The sequence below is a fragment of the Notolepis coatsorum genome, assembly GCF_963971535.1.
Source record: "Notolepis coatsorum genome assembly, chromosome: 10".
Lineage (NCBI taxonomy): Eukaryota > Metazoa > Chordata > Actinopteri > Aulopiformes > Paralepididae > Notolepis > Notolepis coatsorum.
This window is the reverse complement of record NC_140174.1, coordinates 98,058,273-98,078,672: the sequence shown is the minus strand read 5'-3', so window position 1 is coordinate 98,078,672 and position 20,400 is coordinate 98,058,273. Positions and strand designations below refer to the sequence as shown.

At 43.0% G+C, this 20,400-nt stretch overlaps 1 protein-coding gene across 1 annotated transcript in view; it reads right to left on the bottom strand.

Moving 5' to 3' along the window:
- LOC311236010 (clustered mitochondria protein homolog) overlaps positions 1–20,400 on the bottom strand; it is a 79,110-nt gene that overhangs the window by 46,221 nt on the left and 12,489 nt on the right. Inside the window, exons 3-4 of the mRNA XM_084323579.1 lie at positions 14,189–14,298; positions 12,685–12,856 (exon numbers count right to left, since the gene is read on the bottom strand). Coding sequence (XP_084179705.1) covers positions 12,685–12,856; positions 14,189–14,298 — 282 coding nt within the window. The remainder of the gene's footprint in view (positions 1–12,684; positions 12,857–14,188; positions 14,299–20,400) is intronic.

The following is a 20,400-nucleotide window of genomic DNA, read 5'->3' as shown; positions in this document are numbered from 1 at the left end:
CAATCAAAGAAATGAAATGGTATACTATAGAGGTCTTGCACAGAACGTTTGGAATGCTAATTTTCCCTCCATATTGGAAGAGACAACAGTTGCCATGTGCAAAACAATGGCTGCTATAGGTATGTGTGTTGATATGAGAAATATATCAACACAAATGTAATTTGGTGTTGTATTACTGGATCTTGTAACAGGTTGCAATGGAACAATACTATTATGCTTTTCCAATGTTTTACCTACTCTACCACTGCAGAGAAATTAGGCATTTGGTTACAGGCAGCCACGCTGAAAGAAAGACAACTAGTTCTCAGAAGTTCTCAAGACGACTCCTCCATCGTAAGCTACATCACCGACGATGATGAGGAGGAGTACAGAGCCCTGGTGGAGAGCTTCGTGGGGTGGAGCGACAGCAACCACCTCCAACTCAACACCAGTAAGACCAAGGAGCTGGTGGTGGACTTCCGGAGGGGCAAGAAGAGGCCCCCCCCGATTCCCATCTCCATCCGAGGGGTGGATGTGGAGATGGTGGACTCATACAAGTTCCTTGGGGTACACCTGAACAATAAACTGGACTGGTCGGATAACACAGAGGCCCTCTACAGGAAGGGACAGAGCAGGCTGTTCTTCCTGGAGACTCAGGTCCTTCAATGTGTGCAACAGACTGCTGCAGTCTTTTTACCAGTCTGTTGTGGCCAGCATCCTCTTCTATGCTGTGGCATGCTGGGGAGGCTACATCAACTCAAGGGACACTAACAAGCTCAACAAGCTGGTGAGGAAGGCTAGCTCCGTGGTGGGAGTCGAGCTACCTAGACTTGAGGTGATGGCAGAGAGGGGGATGATAAGGAAGCTGGCTGCCATCATGGAGAACCCCTACCACCCCCTCTACGACGAGCTAGTCAAGATGAGAAGCTCGTTCAGCCACAGACTCATTCCCCCCCCCCCCCCCCCCCCGACACTCAACTAACCGCCTCGGACAGTCCTTCATACCAGCGGCCATCAGGCTCCACAACAGTGGGCAGCGACTAGCAGCCTCCAGGCTCCACAACAGGGGGCAGCGACAGCGACTGCTACCAGACATTGACCTGGGACTTATAGGAACCCAAGGAGGACAACCTACACTACCATAGGCTTACTGCACCTTATGTGGATACTGTGATACTGTGATACTGTGAATAATGTATATTTCAGTGGATACCGTGATACTGTGAATAATGTATACTCAGTAGATAGTAAATTATAACACTACCTTATGCATACTGCACCTTATGTGACACTGTGAATAATGTGAATATTTCTTCAGCTAGTCGGATAGTAAATTATATTGACCAAATTGTTTACACTGCCTGTGTTGTTTTTACTACCTGTACACTGTGTTGTTTTACTACCTGTACCCCCCCCCCCTCCCCCCCATGCTGCTATGATGCCTGAATTTCCCCAAGGGGATCAATAAAGGAATATCTTATCTTATCTTATCTTAACTACACAACCATTATGCGCAAGGCCTATAAATGTTATAGGAAATACATGAGTTTTAACAGGGCAGTAAAACCATAAGAATTGTGTTTGAAATGATATGCAGTAATAATCCAACCAAACCAAATCAGACATGTCTCTGTACCAGGGTTGGGTATCGTTTAAATGATTTAGATTCCGGTGCCAACACTGACACAGCTTACAGTAGAAGGATCCTCACGATTTCAGCACTCGATGCCACACGTGATCCGGTTAGTATCGACGCCGTTGGGACCGGTACCACACTCTGTACTTGGTTCTCGATACCCAACCCTAGTCTGTACCCAAGAACAAATCTCACACACACCAAGACCAGGTACACATTATGTAAGAATTCAGGCTGCGGGTACTTTGACAGCTAGAGGGTGAGAGGCGGACTAATTGATTGGCGTACAGATGTAATCTTTGAGGCAGAGTTACCACTGTAATCCTCCCTGTAAAACTGGCATTTAATGGCATAGACCAGCTGAGTCAGCTATTTTACACGCACCTGAGAGTGCTTTTCGAGTATGTGTGAAGGGGGGATGAGAGGGCAACAGAGAGATAGAGAGAGAGAGAGAGAGAGAGAGAGAAAGAGAGAGGGAACGAGAGAGACAGAGAGGAAGAGACCCTGATCTTGTACAGTAATTCAATTAGGCATAATAAACAATGGCAGGGCCAGGGTGTGAATCAGACGAGGCCATCGAGGGATAATCTGGTTTGATCATAAATCATTATAAATGATCAGATTTGGAGATTACCTATGTTCTACCCACAGATTCTCCCTCCTACCAAATTACATCATCTAACCTAGACGTCTTCAGGGCAGAACAGGAACACAATCTTGACACACCCACCACCACATAGGGAGACAAACACACCATTGATCAAACCCTAAAAAGGACACTTGTGCCCCAAAGGAAGTATCTTATCTTATCTTACATGGTGGCCCGTAGGAACTAGATGGTCTGCAGTGGGTCTGTCAAAGCCTGAGTCACTAATGTCAACGATAGGCTCTTAAGTTAGTTAGATACACCAGTATCTCACTACGTGGAAACAGGTCAGGGTGGAGGGCGTAGAAAAAATCCTTATTGGGGACTGGAACACGGACATGCTACGTAAAGCAGCACCCGTCTTCAAGGCCTTCAGTAGGCTTTGTGATCTGCACGGCCTCAGCCAGCTAATCAACCAACCCACAAGGGTATGTGAATCAACTCAGACTACCATTGACCTCATCCTGACCTCCGACAAGTCCATGATCCCCAATAAAGGGGTTATAGCATGCGGGTTAAGTGATCATTATATGATATTCTGTACCCGCAAAAAGCTAAAGCAAAAGGCTGGCTGTCACAAAACAGTCACATCTAGAGACCTCAAAACCTACTCTAGCGAGGCCTTTAACCTTGAACTGGAGAGCCTGGACTGGTCAGATGAGCTCAATGGTACACTGGTTGAAGAAACCTGGCTTGGCTTCAAAACCAAATTCTCAACAATACTAAACAACATGGCCCCCCTAAGAACCACCAGGGTAAAAAATCGCGCTGAGCCGTGGATGCACACTGAAATACTGACCGCTATGAAAGCCAGAGACAAAAAATGCTCTGAGTTTCGTAAAAGTCAGTCAAAGCTTACCAAAAGCACGAGCAGTGAACTCCAAGCGCACGTGACTGAACTCAAACTAGAAAGAAACAGACTAAGAAATGACGTAAACTCCATGATAAAAACTGCAAAAAAATATTTCATCAATGACAAAACTGAGGAAAACAAAAATAAACCACGTGAACTTTGGAAATTACTCAATAATCAACTAGGCTGCAGTAAAAAACTTAAAACCAGGTTCTCAAACATAAACATAAAGACGGACAACACGCTCATCACAGACAAACTGGATGTAGCCAATTACTTAAACACTTTCTTCACAAACATAGCCACAACACTGGTAAACAAACTACCCTCCCACTCAGGGCAGTATGGGGTAGAACACATAGTAGCATACTACAAGAACCTAGGCGTCCACAAAGACGATTTCAAACTGGAAATGGTAACTACAGATGAGGTACTCAATAAACTGAGCGCCCTCCAACCGAACAAGGCCACTGGCCATGACAACATCCCCTCCAAATTCCTCAGAGACTCAGCAGCCGCCATCACCCCAGTCATCACACACATAATAAACCTCTCCATAAAACAGGGACACGTCCCCAAGGACTTCAAAATAGCGAGATTATTTGGTTTCTTACATATCTCGATGTGATTTATCAAGAAATATCTACAGCAAGAATTCTGGGTCTCAACGAATCCAAAATGTCAATGTGGTTAGAAGTGGTGGAGAGAATAAAAGCTAGCTTATAATGGTAGTGTCTGGTTAGGAGTGAGGGATAATGGAGGTACTATCCAAGGAGGGGTCCGGGAGGGGGGGGTTCGAGCTGGAGCATATGTGTGTAGGGTTTTAGATAATAGGTATTAGGAGTATATCCTGTATAAGACATTGGTATAATTGGTAATTTCGTTGGATATACACTGTATACGGTAAAATATTATTATATACTTTTTTTTGTTTTCTGTTTCTGTACTTGCATGTCATTTTAGCCACCTTAATTGTTAGTTTCATTATGCATTGTGTGTTGAGTACTGACTTTTAACAATTTTGTTTTGCAATAATAAAAAAAAAGAAAAAAAGAAAAAAAAAGCGAGATTAACACCCCTGCACAAAAAGGGCAGCAAATTAGACCCAGGCAACTACAGCCCTGTTTCTATCCTTACATCCATCTCGAAAGTCATGGAAAAAATAGTATACGAACAGGTCGAAAAGTACCTCGCGGATAAAAATCTAATCTACGAATTCCAATCTGGCTTCAGAACATCCCACTCCACTGACACATGCCTTCTCTATTTGAACGACCACATCAAGCAAGAGGTGGACGCGGGCAAATACTGCGGCATGGTCATGCTAGACCTACAAAAGGCCTTCGACACGGTCAATCACACCATTCTGATTGACAAGCTAAAAGCAATTGGTTTTGATAGTTTATCAGTGAGCTGGATACAATCCTACCTGGAGGGGAGAGAACAGATGGTGGAGGTAAACGGTACCCTATCCCCCCCCCCTCACAGTGAACTGTGGTGTTCCACAAGGAAGCATACTAGGACCACTACTGTTCCTAATTTATGCAAATGACATGTCATCAGCTTGTGACTGCAACTTGTTCCTGTTTGCGGACGACTCAGCCCTGCTGGTCTCTGACAAGAACAAGTTACAGGTTGAAAAAACCCTCAGCTCGGAACTAGGCAAAATCTGCATATGGCTCGCCGACAACAAACTATCATTACACAGAGGAGGCAAAACAGAGTCCATTCTCTTCGGTTCAAATAACAAACTCAGCAAGACCGACGGCTTCTCAGTTACAGTGGGTAACAATATTGTCACAAGGAAAGATGAAATTACCTACCTGGGTTCCATCCTAGAGGCTAATCTTTCCTGTGACAAAATGGCATCCAATGTAATAAAAAAAAGTCAACCAACGAACTCGATTCTTGTACCGGATCTCCTCTCTGGTAAACAAGAATACCCTGAAGACTCTGGCAGGAGCACTCATTCAAGGGTACTACGACTATGCTTGCACCTCATGGTACCAAAGCACCTCAAAGGCACTAAAAACCAAATTACAAACATCTCAAAACAAACTAGTCAGACTACTGCTTGACCTGACTCCTAGAACCCACCTCACCCCTGCACACTTTGCCAACCTAGGATGGCTTAGAGTAGACGACAGAGTACAGCAACTTGCAATGGGCCTGGTCTACAAGATACACTACACGACCAAGGTACCCATGTACATGTCAAAATACTTCCCAAAGGTCAGTGAATACCACGATCACAACACCAGAGGGAGCTCCACAAATCATGTAAAACCCAGATTCGGCTCAAACAAGGGACTAAACACGTTTCGCAATTATGCCACATCAATGTGGAACGCCCTACCCAAAGCTGTAAAGGAATGTGAATCACTACCCACCTTCAAAAGCACTCTCAAAGAACACCTACGGGAGACTGCAATTCGAAACTGGCCCCTACAAATGTCCTAACCCAGTATTCCAATGTACCCAACCCCCCCCCCCCCCCCCCCACCTCCAATGTACAGCCCCACCCAACCCCACCCCACCTACCCAACCTCCTCCAATGTACAGTTTCTATGTCAAATGTATGTCAGTATTCCAATGTACAGTGTCCCCCCCACCTCCAATGTACAGCCCCATCCCACCTACCCAACCTCCTCCAATGCACAGTTTCTATGTCAAATGTATATACACTCTTTTTCTGGATTTTTTTAGTATCACAAACAGTACTGTATTTGAAAATCTGGTATGTCATAAATGTATAGATGTAGCAGTACTGTCTATCTGTATGTCGTGTGTGTCATATGATGAATTGAAAATGGGGGACCCTGATGGAAACAAGACGAAAGTCTCTCAGGTCTGCATCCTCTTAACAATTGTATGTATTGAGCTGTACTGTACTGTACCCATTCTGCAATCTGTTAATAAACTTTTCAATCAATCAATCAGACCTGTACTGATTACAGATCCATTCTCTTTCAGTGGTACAGTCACCAACGCCGTTTATCCTTTGTGCCCGAGCACAATTAGATCAGTCTGTTAAAAGCAAACAACCAGAGAGATGCCTACACCCGCGCAAGTGGGAAAAGGTTAACATCAGCTATGGAGATTTTGTATTAGGATAGGGCTGCGTTTCATTCCTGCCATGGAGCACTAGGGCTGGGTATCGTTTGAAAATGTTTGATACCGGTGCCAATACAGATGCCTGGGATTTGATACAGATACCAAAACATTTTTTTTCCGATACCTTATTATGCGTGTTGTTGCGTGTGCTGTGTGAGCCAATAGGCTTTGTTACATTTGGATTGGATACATCTTGGAAAAAACAGACAACACAGACAACTTGGGTATAAAAATGTGGTATCGACTGACACTGGGTACCACAGCATTTGCCTATACTCGATAATATTTAGTAGTAATTCCATCAATACCATAAAAGTATCAAATTTCAATACCACTGGAACATACCACAGGTCTAGAGTAGCCTATTTTTATTTGTATTTCAAAGTTAACAAGATCTCCTGGTTTGGATTCTCTCCTCCTCCAGAGACTGTGCCTTCTACCCCTAACGTGCGTTGTCTGCCTGCCTACTTTAGACCAGCCATCTCGTTTGGCCAAATAGCGAATATATTTTTATATTTCACCTTTAAACACAACATTAACTAACCTTACTAACACAATCGTGTTGTAATCAAGTAACATTTAAAATAATACATTTTGTGCATAGATCACTAGATTTCTAAACTTTTAATTCACTGAGTAGAATAAGATGATGGAGGACAATTGGCTAAATAGTGAACATGAATAAATACTTAATTAACAGGCGCCCCCAAAATTGGTAATTTTAGTTTTCGTTTTTGAGGACTGCATACTTTTTTTGCAAACCAAAATACTATACTTTATACTTATGCATGAGCCTGGTCTCTTTTGAAATATGACATTCTGAAGTTTCTGATACAATAAAGAAAATTCACTTTTAGTGCTAATGAAATAGAGTAACATAGGTCTGAACTTGAGTTGTAGAAAAACTTGTTACTCACGTTTTTCTGTAGTAGTTAGTAGTCCAGGAGTAGTATTTCCCCAAAAATTGTCATGGCTTAAAAGACACCATGTGTCCATAGCCTGAAGTCTTGTTTACTACATGTCCAAATTTCATAGAAATCCGTTCAGAAATGAGTGATTAGGAGCGATTTTGGTAAACTGTGTAGCGTTCCTGGTTTCATTCTAAGTTTTTTCTCTTCCTGTTTTCGCTCGTGAGAGCCCCAAGAGTCGGGAGTGGTATTTACGCAATACCGTGTACTTCGGCGCATGCCTCACATATCGGCATGTCACTTGAGAACCGCTGAACGGATCTTGTCACCTGCTTTACTTCGATATATATATTGTATTAAAAGATATGCACACCTGAGCCACTAGAGGTCGCCAACGTGCCGGTGGGCAAATCGTCCTCAAGAGGGCCCACATGTGGGCCGTTGCATGTTAAGAGGTTTTAACCCACAAACATGAAACTGTTCTGCACAATACTGATGTAAAAAGAGATTTGCTGGGCTCCGGTCTCTCTCTCGGTCATTGTGTGAAATATCCTCAGTGGCTGATGCACTCAAGTGCTCGTGGAGAATGTTTCTGAGCAGCAACCTGTGTAGTATTGCCCTCTTGCATTCAAAAGGTGCAACTTTATGCTGTATATTCTTCAATGGACAATGATGGAAATTAGGGATGTCCGATATTATCGGCCTACCGATATTATCGGCCGATATCGGCATTAAAATGTGATGTCGGAAAATATCGGTTTTCAATTTTTTTTTTTTTTTACATTTCTATAACCTTTATTTACCCAGGCAAGCAAGTAAGAACAAATTCTGATTTTATTTATTGTCAAAAGTATGCATAATGTTGTGTTAATTCCACAACAAGAGATATGTAATGTTAATTACCGGAAATTATTTCATTTTTTGGGGGGGGGGGGGACCCTGCATATATCGGTATCGGTTGATATCGGTATCGGAAATTAAGAGTTGGACAATATCGGTATCGGTAAAAAAGCCAATATCGAGCATCCCTAATGGAAATCAATAAAAAAATAAATACTTGTCATTGAAAAGTGTAATTGATTTGAAAGATATTCGAGAACTCAGGTCCTTGGCCTGCTGTTAGCCTATGTGCCATTTATCATCCAAATCGGATCAGAACTGTAGAAGTTATGGCTGGTGCAGACAGATAGATAGACATACAGACAGAATGACAGAACCACAGGAGTGATTACAATACCCTCCAACCCTTTGTGCTGTGCAGGTGTAATTATATGAATTACAGAATCAGAATGTCATCAGCCCAGTCTGCAGTATAATGGCACCGATTAATTTGATAGAGTTGCTTAATTCATATAGTTACTCTCAACAATGAAGGTATAAACCAGACAAAAGAACAACACATAACTATTGTAACCTCTTAACGCCATGCCACGCCTGTGTGTGGCACTTTGCGCTCATCTGCCGGCTCCGGGCTGCATTTTTTGCCGTGCAGCCAATACATTGTTGGAAAGTTGAATTTGCCGCCTTTCGATCGTCACCACACTCAACCTATTGCGTGCTTCGGGTCTCGGGTTACAAGACGAAATATATCCGGCGAGCGTCATTTGACAAGCCGTTGTGACAAGTGACCACGTCCTGTTGTAAACGGTCCTGAACTGACCAGTCACCGCTAATGGCGAAAATGATTGACCACCATTGTAGCCAAGGAGTGTCTGCTCCGAAAGCGATCCCAGACGAGCACTGATTGCAACGAGAAGGGGGCAGAAGAAGACCAACAAGCTCTTTGAATGAATGGAAGTGGACGGCCATTTTGGATAATCACGCTGAATTATTGCTGTACACACATTACAAAAACCTAGTAAACACTCATTCTAAATGGGATTTTTTTTTTATCCAATTTTTCTCCTTATTTTTCTCCCATCCCAATTTCGTATTTCCAATTCTCCCCTCCCCTGTCTTGAACGTTGCTCGACTATGCCCCCCACTGGTCGGTCGTAGGGAGGATAGAAGCCTTGCATCACGTGTCCCCTCCGGTAAACGAGGAGGCAGCCTGTCGCATCTTTTCACCAGACAGCCCAGACTCTCAGTGGCGAGGTGTAACGCATGGGAGGCTCACACTACCCCCGCTACTTCCTGTCTCTGCTGTGCAGGCGTCCCCCAACCGACCTGTAGGAGTCGCTGTCCACAACATCCAATCCCCACCCATCGACTTCCACCCGCTACCTCTGCCAATTGAGATAGTATGACGACTGGCCCAAGCCGGAGGCAATGCTGACACCGGGATTCGAGACCGGAGTCTCTTGCATTGGTGACGAGCGCAATCTCCGCTGCGCCACCCAGCCGCTCTACATGGGATTTTTATAAACTTTGGACCTGTATGACTATAAGACTATGGAACCATTATGTTTTCCATAGTATATTTACCTCTCAGCTGGAACCCAAAAACAGGCATCTGGCAACATGTTAACACAAAAGTTAGGAGCAAATATTTTATTTCAGTGTGTTCAAACCTCTGTTTCTCTATTTCATTAGCACTCAAAGTGATTTTTTTTTTTTATCCACTTTTTCTCCCATTTTCTATATTTTCTCCCATCCCAATTTCATATCATCCAATTCAACCCTCCCCTGTCACGAACGCTGTTTCTTGCCTCCCACAAGCCGGCTGCAATGTGGACTAAGTCATACATAGCACAAGTCCCCTCCGGTACTTGAGGTAACAGCAGTCGCATCTTTTCACCTGCGCAGCTCGATCTCTCAGTGTCGAGGAGTAACGCGTGGGAGGCTCACGCTGCCCCCGACACTTCCTGATTCTACTGCGCAGGCGCACCAACCGACCTGTAGGAGTCGCTGTCCACAACGCCCGATCCCCACCCTTCAGTTTCCCTCCCCGTAATACGGCCAATGTGTATTACTGCGGACGACCAGCTAAACTGAAAGCAAATGTGGAGCGCTGGGCTCGAACAGGCGAGCCCAGCGTCTCCAGATTTCGTGGCGAGCACCTTGCCCACTACGCCACGTAGCCGCCCTAGCACTCAAAGTGATTTTTATTGTGTAAGAGACTTCATAATGTTACATTTTAAAAGAGACCAGACTCATGCATGTGCTATAAGTATAATAAATCACAAATGACTTTGGATATGCAATCGTCAGCGTTTTTGTGCTAAATGTGTGGTAAGCTTAAGGGGTAAAATATCTGCAACAAAATACGAGTCAGCAAATAAACTATAAGCCAGTAGCCAAGATCATCATGAAACCTGAGCAAGAAAGACTGACAGAATGCAGACATGTGGTACAAATAATCCATGCCTGGAGTACAAAGAAATGCTTCCAATAATGCACACAGAGCATAACAGGGTTCCATTCTTTTCCACTCCTCTTCACTAGTATCTACATGCTCCCCCATGGTCACATCATCCGGAAACATGGTCTCAATTTTCACTCCTATGCGGATGACACTCAGCTCTACATCAGCACCTCACCCTCCACTCCTCTCCCCCCACAGCACCTCGTCAACTGCCTCCTTGACATCAAGGCCTGGATGTCATCCCACTAACTGCCTTAAACTCAACAGCAAGAAGACAAGAGCTCATGGTTGTGGCCAAGCAGTCACTGCTCCGGAATGTTGGAGATCTCCTTCTAGAAGTGGATGGCTGCTCCATCCACCCTTCCCCAGAAGTCTGCAACATGGGTGTCATACTGGACTCCACCCTCTCATTTCATTCACACATCAAATCAATAATCAAATCTGCTTTTTTCCATTTCAAAAAGATCTCCAGACTCCGGCCATCTTTCCCTGACTCCGTAGCAGAGACACTCATCCACTCCTTCATCACCTCCCGTCTGGACTCCAATGCAGTCCTTGCAGGGCTACTGCAGCAATGCCCTGAACAGGCTGCAATATGTCCAGAATTCAGCTGCTAGTGTTCTCACCCGCACCAAGCTCTGGCACCACACCACTCCCACCCTCATCCACTGGCTTCCGGTCCAAGTCCCTCATCAACTTTAAGATCCTCCTCATCACTTACAAATCCCTTCACTCCCTTGCCCCCCGGTACCTAGCTGACCTCCTCCATCCCTACATCCCACCCCGGAGGATGTGGTCCTCTGACTCCGGTCTCCTCTCCATCCCTACCACCAACCTGCGCACTGTCGATCCCAGAGCCTTCTCTGTTGCCGCACCCACCCTCTGGAACTCCCTCCCTCCAAAGATCTGCAACGCTACATCCCTGGACTCATTCAAAAAACAAAAATCTCACCTCTTCACCAAATGTATCACTGACTCTGCCTGACTTCCCTCTTTTTACCCAATTGTTCCTCTGATTTCCTTCCACTTAGTTTGCCCCCCTCCTCTGTTAAGCGCCTTGGGTTTCCTGAAAGGTGCTATATCAATTTAAGAAATTATTATTATTATAATTAGGTCAATATCAATCAGTGTTTGAATTGGATTACATAAAAAATTTGCCAGTAATATCAGCTATGTGAGTCACGTCTTTGGATATAACCAATACATAAATGATAACACTTTTTTGTATTGCCTATATTAAAATGGTGCATTTATATATCGCTTTTATCCAAAGTGATTTACAATTTTGTTCCTCACATTCACCCATTCACTCACACACCGATGGCAGAGGCAACCATGCAAGGTGCCAACCTGCACATCGGGAGCAATTGGATTGTGATAATACTGTACACTAGCCCTATTTTCAAACTGTTTCTATCAAACTCTAACAGGCGTTGTTTACATTCTGGTATCTTGTTCCACAGTATACACGCTGGTGTCTCGTTGCTTTTGAATAACAGCCAAAAGGAGTCATTTTCACTGGGAGACAGTTTAGATCAAACAATAGAGCCGGCAGACTTGCAAAAATGCCGGTATTTAACATTCGATTTCACCTTGAATGTTGGAGGAGACAGGTGTAAGTTGAGTTGGCTGTGTTCCTTTAACAGTAGGCCTATAGGCTAAATTAAGTGCTAGAACCTGATTTTCCAGGGCCCGCCTCTCCGCCTGATGATGTTTGGCGACCTAAAACGAACTGCACTTCAGCTGACACCAGGCCAGTGTTGAGTGTTTCACACCCTTTATGGTCTGTGCGTGCATGTGAGTGAGTGAGTGTGTGTGTGTGTGTGTGTGTGTGTGTGGAAGTGAGAGAGAGGGGGGAGAGAGACGGCACACAATAATATATATTCCAAAACAAAACAATCAAATTCTACATCAATTCTACAATCAGTTACAGCCACTCCTAACATTCCAGTATGAATCTAATTAATGAAATACCACTGGAAGAGCAACAAGGAGGGTCCCTTCTTTGAGTTAGTCATGAAGTTCATAGGGTTCATCAGCAACCCTCATGTTGCTATCTTGCTTGATAGCAGAGAGAGATAAAGAGAGAGAGAGAGAGAGAGAGAGCGAGAGCGAGAGGGGGGGAGAGAGAGCGAGAGCGAGAGAGCGAGAGAGCGAGAGCGAGAGCGAGAGCGAGAGCGAGAGAGAGAGAGAGAGAGAGAGAGCGAGCGAGAGAGAGAGAGAGAGAGAGGAGAGAGAGAGTACCTTCAACCAGGCGGAGGATGGATCCTGGTTTCAGGCCCTTCAGGCTTTGTAGTTCGGCGAGGGGGTCAAGGGTCATCCCAGAAAGAGCCAATGACAGGCTGGAGCGCGGACACACCTCTTCTCGCGCTAGGAGGGCCATCACTGCATCCTGGACCAGCCAAAAGCCGTGGACCTGCAAAGACACAAGGTCTATCACATAAACAGAGGGCCACAAACCACCTGATATACAGACAGCAGACATGCTTGAGACGAGGACAAGGGATTATGCCAAATTGTTATCAACCACAACCTTCTCCCAATCACTTCTGAAGTCCTCCAACCATGCCAGTGGTTAGTCCTCCATCTACAGTGCTGATGGTAGCCAGGGATAGCCTATCTAACCAAGGAGATGAGAGCAACACCCGTACAAAAATAAACTATAGTAAAACCTATAGTATTCCTGTGTTTTGTTTGTGCATACTAGAGATTTAGAGAAGGAGCTTCTATCCCCAGGCCATCAGGATGCTCAATGACAATGACACTATGTAACTAACAACCCATCATCTACACTCACTGCACACACTTCCACATGTACACACTCACTTTAAACAAACACTCACCTTACCACTCACTTTAACACACTTTATATGTATCTATTATTAAAGAGATTTGCACTACATTCATACCTCATTTGCACTCATTTATAGGCCGTTATTGAAAATAAGAACTTGTTCTTAATTAACCTGCCTATTCAAATAAAGGTTTGATGATGATGATGATGATGATGCACCATACCCTAAGTTTTGTACCTCTGAATTGTACCTCACTGTTACTTATTTAACTCTGTATTGTATATTGTATATATGTATATTATTGACTTTACTTACTTTTTTTTTTAACTTACTTTCTTTTTACTGTATGTAGCACACTCTCAGGGGCTCATACAGAAACACGCATTTCATCATCAAGTATTCTGTATTTTGTTGTGACTAATAATAAACAAACTTGAACTTGAAACTTGCATACGACGATTCCTGTTTTATTCATACACAGTATAGATTTATCATCGATATCCAAGTTGGGGGAATCCCCCTTTGAACAGCCCATCTGAGGTTTCTTCCTCCACATCGCTTGTGGTGTTTTTTCCTATTGCTAGGTTTTTAGTGAGTTTTTCCTTATCTTCATTGGGGAATGTCTGGGAGTGTCGCATATTTGGATTTTATGGTGTTTTTTTGTTCTTGGTGTATTGTGATGTTCTTGACTTGTTTAAATACTTGTACAGCCCATGGGGGCATTACCTTGTGATTTCGGGGCTTTACAAATAAATTTGATTTGATTTGATTTACCACAGACGTACTGAAGTATTACTGTGTTTTTTTACCAGAGAAATTCTATGTTTCTATAGTGATTCACTATAGTATTTTCTACAGTCATTTGTTTGTGCAGGGAAAGGAAAACACTGGAATACTATAGCTTTACTATAGCTTTACTATAGTTAGACCATAGTTAGGCCTTTGTGTTTTACCTGCATTTCAAAGAATTCCACTCCAGCCCCCTGGATCTTCACAGGAAATGACGTGTCATCCTCCAGCTTCAAGCCGCCAGCTCCGTTTCCAATAGGCAGAGGGGCTGCATCTAATTTGAGTGGAAAGCAGAGAAACAAGTTTAAATGAAGACATTCATGACTCATTTTTTATGACTCGAATCTTGGCAGTAAACTGGCCAAAAATTGGCTTCTTGTAACAGGAAAAGAACGATGATTAGCAGATTGAAGTTTGTTGAAGCTTTTCTATCTGTCTTGGATTATGGAGATGTGATTTATAGACATGCTCCCACTTCTGTTCTTAAGCCCTTGGATTCTGCCCTTAGATCCATCACCGGTGATTTTTTTTTTTTTTATCAAATTTTTTATTATTACTTACATGAAAACAAGACAACACAATAACCACAATAACAATACACATAACTTCACAGGGAGATAACAGAAACAATAATAATACAGAAATAACAAATTATATAAAAAAAAAAAACAGAGTACAACATTTTAAATTTAAAGGGGTACTATCTCATAAATGGCCTTTCCCAGTATTCAGCACCGTTTCCCGGCCGTGTGGCCCTATATTAATAAAACTTATATCTCTAATTCTCAAAAAGGCCCACTCTTCCAATTCACCTCGCAACATTCATCCTCACCGAACTGAGTCATCTCAAAAGGTCCTGAGGTAGAAAAACGCTGCTTTTGAATACCCGAATAGAAATACAAAACAATGAACCTTCTTGAAAAACAAAAACCTACAGAGGTGTTCCATAGACTCACAGGAACCGTGTAAAAGTGCCCAAATAGTGAAGAAATAGCAAAATAGCTCCCCCCCAATAAAATCCCCCCCAGTTAAAGTCAAGAGGACAACACAAAAGACAAGACAGACAAGACATTTCCTCCTCCCCCTCCCACGAGACCGCCGGACTCCCCCGGACAAGCACCCCAACCCCGCTCAGCCGCACACGGCGGTTCTGACCTTTTCAGTTGCTGCGACCCACAGTTCAATCCCAGCCTGCCCCACCCCAATCACCCGCGCCGTGGATATCTCAAGATAAATCACATCCAACAGTGTTAGGGACCAGTTAATCACTGTGAGCTTCTCAGGCTCCTTCCATCTCAATGCTATTAGCTTCTTCGCTGCTGTGACGCCCGGTAGGATAACCCTTTTTTGTTGTACGGACGCGGTTAGTGTTGTTATATCATTCAGGAGTAGCGTAACAGCTGTGAATGGGATTGTTAAGCCACATAGATCTGAAAGTTTGTCCTCCAGAAGCGGGCTACTGGTGGGCAATCCCAATACATATGCATATAAGTGCCAGTGGCCCTTTGAGAGCACAAAGTGCACAGAGAGTCGGTTACCAGTCCCATAGCAAATAGCTTCCTAGGTGTAAGATAGGTCCTATGAATATAATTAAAATAAATTTGCTGGTGATTGGGGTTGCGGGAGGACAATGCCACATTTGTCCAAACCTCATCCCAGTCAAACTCGGGGTCCAACTCCGGGATATCCCCACGCCAGATTGTATCCAATGATACATTTGTATACGTGGATTGAATTAAGAGCGTATAAAAGTCTGAGACAAACCCTCTGGAGGTTGTCCTGTCCACTATGAGCCTGAGGAAGGGGTGTGGGTGCAAAGCTTGAGCCCACGGCACGCCATGCGCCCTCAGCGCTGACCTTAGTTGAAGGTAAAGAAAGAAGGACTCGCCGGGAAGATCATAAAATTCTTTTAAGTCCTGAAACGCTCGAAAGGCCGTTCTTATCATAAATATCCCCCAGAGTATGAACTCCCCTCCTTTGCCATTGAGGCATCACCGGTGATTGTTATAGTACTCACCATTGTATCCTGTGCAATAAGGTTGGGTGGTCCACTCAGGCAGAGAGAGACGTGATTTGCACTGGCATCTATTTCTATACAAAGCCAATGTTGGAGATCTTCCCCCTTGTATCACCTCATTATTGGTCCTCATCTATTCTAGACCTCATCATACTCGCTCCTAGGGCTGTGCGATATTGACTAAATCTTCTATCACGATATGGGTAATTTCATATCACAATATATAGTGTCTTTCCAAATAACCAATAACCACATGCCCCATGACTACATTTAAGTAACTACTATAAATTAAAGGCACTTTCTCTTTTCTCCTTTTATTAGGAAGTGACGTTGAACAGTGCTTTCAACACTTGCCTTCCATTTAGCTGTGCATCTTTTGGCTCTCCCTGTACTGCCTCTTATGGTTGTTGTGTAATATTAGGTGGTATAGGTGGGAACCGGTCATACTTTATAAAGTATAGTTTTCAAAGTCAAAGTCATGTTTATTGTAATTTTTCCATGTGACATGGAAGCACGAGATACAGTACTCCGGTCTCGGTTATAGCCATTAAATACTAAATAACTAGAGTAAATACTAAAATAAATACTGATCCTCATGATAGACATACAAACTGATTCAATAAAAAAATTTAAATAATGAATTCAATAGAAAACGAATCCATTCAATAAAAACCTAGTCTAATTCAATAAAACTGATTTAATTCAATAAAACGAATTTGATTCACTGATTAATTAAAAGAGAGATAGGTGCCATAAAGTGCTACGGTGCCGTGTGCAGAGGCATGGCAGTGATGAGCTGCGATTAACTGTTCAGTAGTCTCACAGCATCTGCGAAGAAGTTTCTGGTTAGTGTCAGATTTCTTCTATTTAAATCACAACCAAATGACATAAGTACCCCTCCCCCCTTTTAGGTACAAGTTCCTCATCTTGTCACGGTTCTGTTCTGTATTGGTTGTGGGGAGTTTCCTTCTGTGTCACGCTGCTCCGTGTTATTTTGTTACTCGTGCTCACGTGTAGAGAGAGTAAAGCAGGCTCTGAATTACTTAAAATACTGCCATAAAGCAGTTCTGTGGCTTGTTTTTGCGACAATGGTGATAGAAACGATAAAGGGAAATCTCTATCAGTAGAAATGTTTCCCAAAAAATCGTTCCATGGTATACTGTATATCGTCATATCTAAATGATTTGCTTACACTTCAAACCACCAGAGTTTACACTGGACTTGGAAAATCTGCCTTTGTCTTCTGTGCCCCCGACATGTGGAACGTCTTGCAATGTACATTAAAACATTAAATACTTTAGTTTGAATCTTTCACACCAGTCTGCAGTTGTTTCTAATAGTTTTATTGATTTTTGTATTTGGTGTGTGCTGTATGTTTCTAGACATCGTCTGAAATGAGAGCTGAACTCTCAATGGTTTTTCTAGACTAAATAAAGGTTGAATGAATTTCAGAGAGGGAGGACCAGGCTCAGGCCATGAAGACGAAAACGAAGATACTGAGAATATAACACTTTACACATGCAATAGTAATGGCACATAATAATTATTATTAAGTACCTATGAACTAATGAGGAATTTTATGTTAATAAACCATTGATTAGCCATTAGTTACTCAAGTCTCAGAACTAATGTCTCAGTGCAGGGAAATCCTTCCAGAATGGCTTCTACTTCTACAAGTTAACTATAGTGAAATGATATTGTTCCTTCCTACACATCACACATACGTACATATATAGTAGTTCTTCATTAGTTCTTAGGTACTTTATTGTTATGAGTGCCCCCATAAAGTAAAGTGTTGACCATAATAAATAATAATAATAAAACACGGTGGCCATTTTGCTCTTATGTCATGAGTTGGTGGGCGTGTCTATGTCACCCAGGGTGGGAGCACGGTGGAAAGGAGCCCAACGAGATAAGAGCAAAAATGCAAAATGGCCACTGTGTGAAAACTGTGTGAAAGCCCCTCCAACACCATAATGATCTGAGTCAGAGGGCCTCAGTGTGGTGCCTCAGGGTGAAGATGAGTGTATGCGTGAAATGTGTGAGAAGAGTGAAAGTGTGTTGATGGGTGTGTCTCTCTCTCTCTCTCTCTCTCTCTCTCTCTCTCTCTCTCTCTCTCTAGCAGGACCCAGCGTGTCCCTCAGCTTGCAGTGTGACTAAACCTGTTGAATTTGCCTATGAGCTCTCATGTCATCTAAGGGAAAAGGGACAACCACACCCAACGCTGGCATGTCAAGACGCTAAAAAAACACAAACTAATCAGTGAACATGCACACTGCCATGAGAGCTTTCTAGCAGGTATGCAGGGCACATATGTTATTACATCTGTGGTATGCACACAAGACAAATACAAAGAGGCTGTAAACACCCAGCCCTGGACATTTACAATCATTGTAACTCCTTAATTCCTGCTGTCAGTCCGGGCCCTAGTTTTTGCCTGGACAGAACCCAGCGAGAAGTCCCTCTGTGATTGGCTGGAGGCACGCCCCTCCTCCCTGTGGGCCGTGAGCCATCTCCTCCTTTCCTCCTTATGTAGCCGCCTTTGCCTGTCTAACACAGGCAGCGCAGCATTGTTTCGGCACAGTTTATTTTGGCACCGATAACCATTGTGTTGCGCCCTCGGTTAAACCTTGTAGACATTAGCAGTTTTCATGTAAACGTCCAACAGCACTGTTGCCGCTCGCCGAGAAGAGCAGGGGAGAGTAACCACAGAGTCTGCACAAGACATAACATAGTCTGTCAGTCATCCTGTTGCCCCCAGAGGTGCCCGTCCTTTTCGAGGGGGAGAAGGGCCCATGGGGCATATACTTATCTGGAGATGGGCCAACATCAACACTAACTAAATCACTCTAGTCTCTCTCTGTCTCCATTATGGAAGGGGAGGGGCAGGATTTGACCTGAGTTCGAGAGGCAGATGTGGGAGTTTGTGAAGGAAGAAGGGGATGATTAAGACAGGAAAACTGGCACAGAAAAAGACCGGAAAGGGGATTAAAAGGTCGAATTTCAGTATATGAGTGAAAAAGAAAAGAGACATTGTAACAGATAAGAGGATACGGATAGATAGAAGTGTTGCAAGAGGTAGAGGTCCGTCTTATTGGATAATGAATGGCTACATTAGAAAGTATAGCAAACTAACTGTATGATAAGCATGGATATTATAGCCTGTATATGTTCTCGAGATATTACATGTGTTGTTTTGGTTGGCCCAAACAGTAGCTTAGTTCACACCTAATTAAGTGAGAGAGAGGCAAGGGGCTACGGCGGCCCCCACCCCTCTCTCTACTGAAGCTCAGTGTCTCCTTCTCTTGCTCAGTGTCTCCTAGCTGGCCACAATGAGAGCATTCCTCTTAGCCAAAGCTCATTTAACCTACATGTCGCTGCTGTCGGGACAAAACCTCATAACTCCATTTTTTGAATTTTTTTTTTATTATATAAATCAACTCCGTAGATCATCCTCCATATGTGTGTGTGGGTTTTACAAAGTTTAAACAATGGGAAAGCATTCAACCGATCATCTGTCTAAACCTCCTAACTCTATTCACCCTCAAATCTGTGTTAGTTTTTTTCATCTGCTGAAAAGTTGGGTTTTTGGAGTTATGAGGTTTTGTCCCGACAGCAGCGATGTACTTTGTACTAGTGCTGTCAGGCGATTACATTTTTTTATCTAATTAATTACAGGATTTGTAATTAATTAATCTAATTAATCGCATTTTAATCGCATAACCATTTTAGGCCTGATATTTTATTAGATAATAAATATATTAAAGGAAAAAGTCAAAGTCTAGTAGCAATTCTGTATAAATCTAAGGACATGTTATACTAGTATAAGGCCTTTGTATATCATTTACTCACTTATTACTTCCTTACATATTATACTGCATGGAAGTATAGGGGTTGACATTTAAAAAGACTAAATCCGATGAATAAAAAAAAAGCCATTCATAGCGTTAATAAGGCTGATGATTAAAAGGAGATGTATTTATATTGTTGGGGTTAACTTGTGGAACAATGTTGATAATGGTTTGTATAGCTATTTTTTAGGGTTACAAATGTGTACTGGCACTGGCAGAACCAGAAACTTTAAATTTGGCTTAATTTGATAAGAATATAGGACAGGCATATAATTTTATGCTTCAGTCTGTACCTTTTCAGTTACTGCCAAACTCAAAGACCATTGACAATCTGGAATGATTGGGCCTCATGCATGAAGCGATATAAGAACAGATTTTGTTCTTAACTAGCATTTCCTCTTACTTTGTTCTTACTTGGGATTCGGCAAAGTTTTCTTATTGTTGCTTTTTTCTCAGGCAAGAACAAATTATAAGAGTGGTCGAGAGCACTCTTACCGAAATAAGAAAT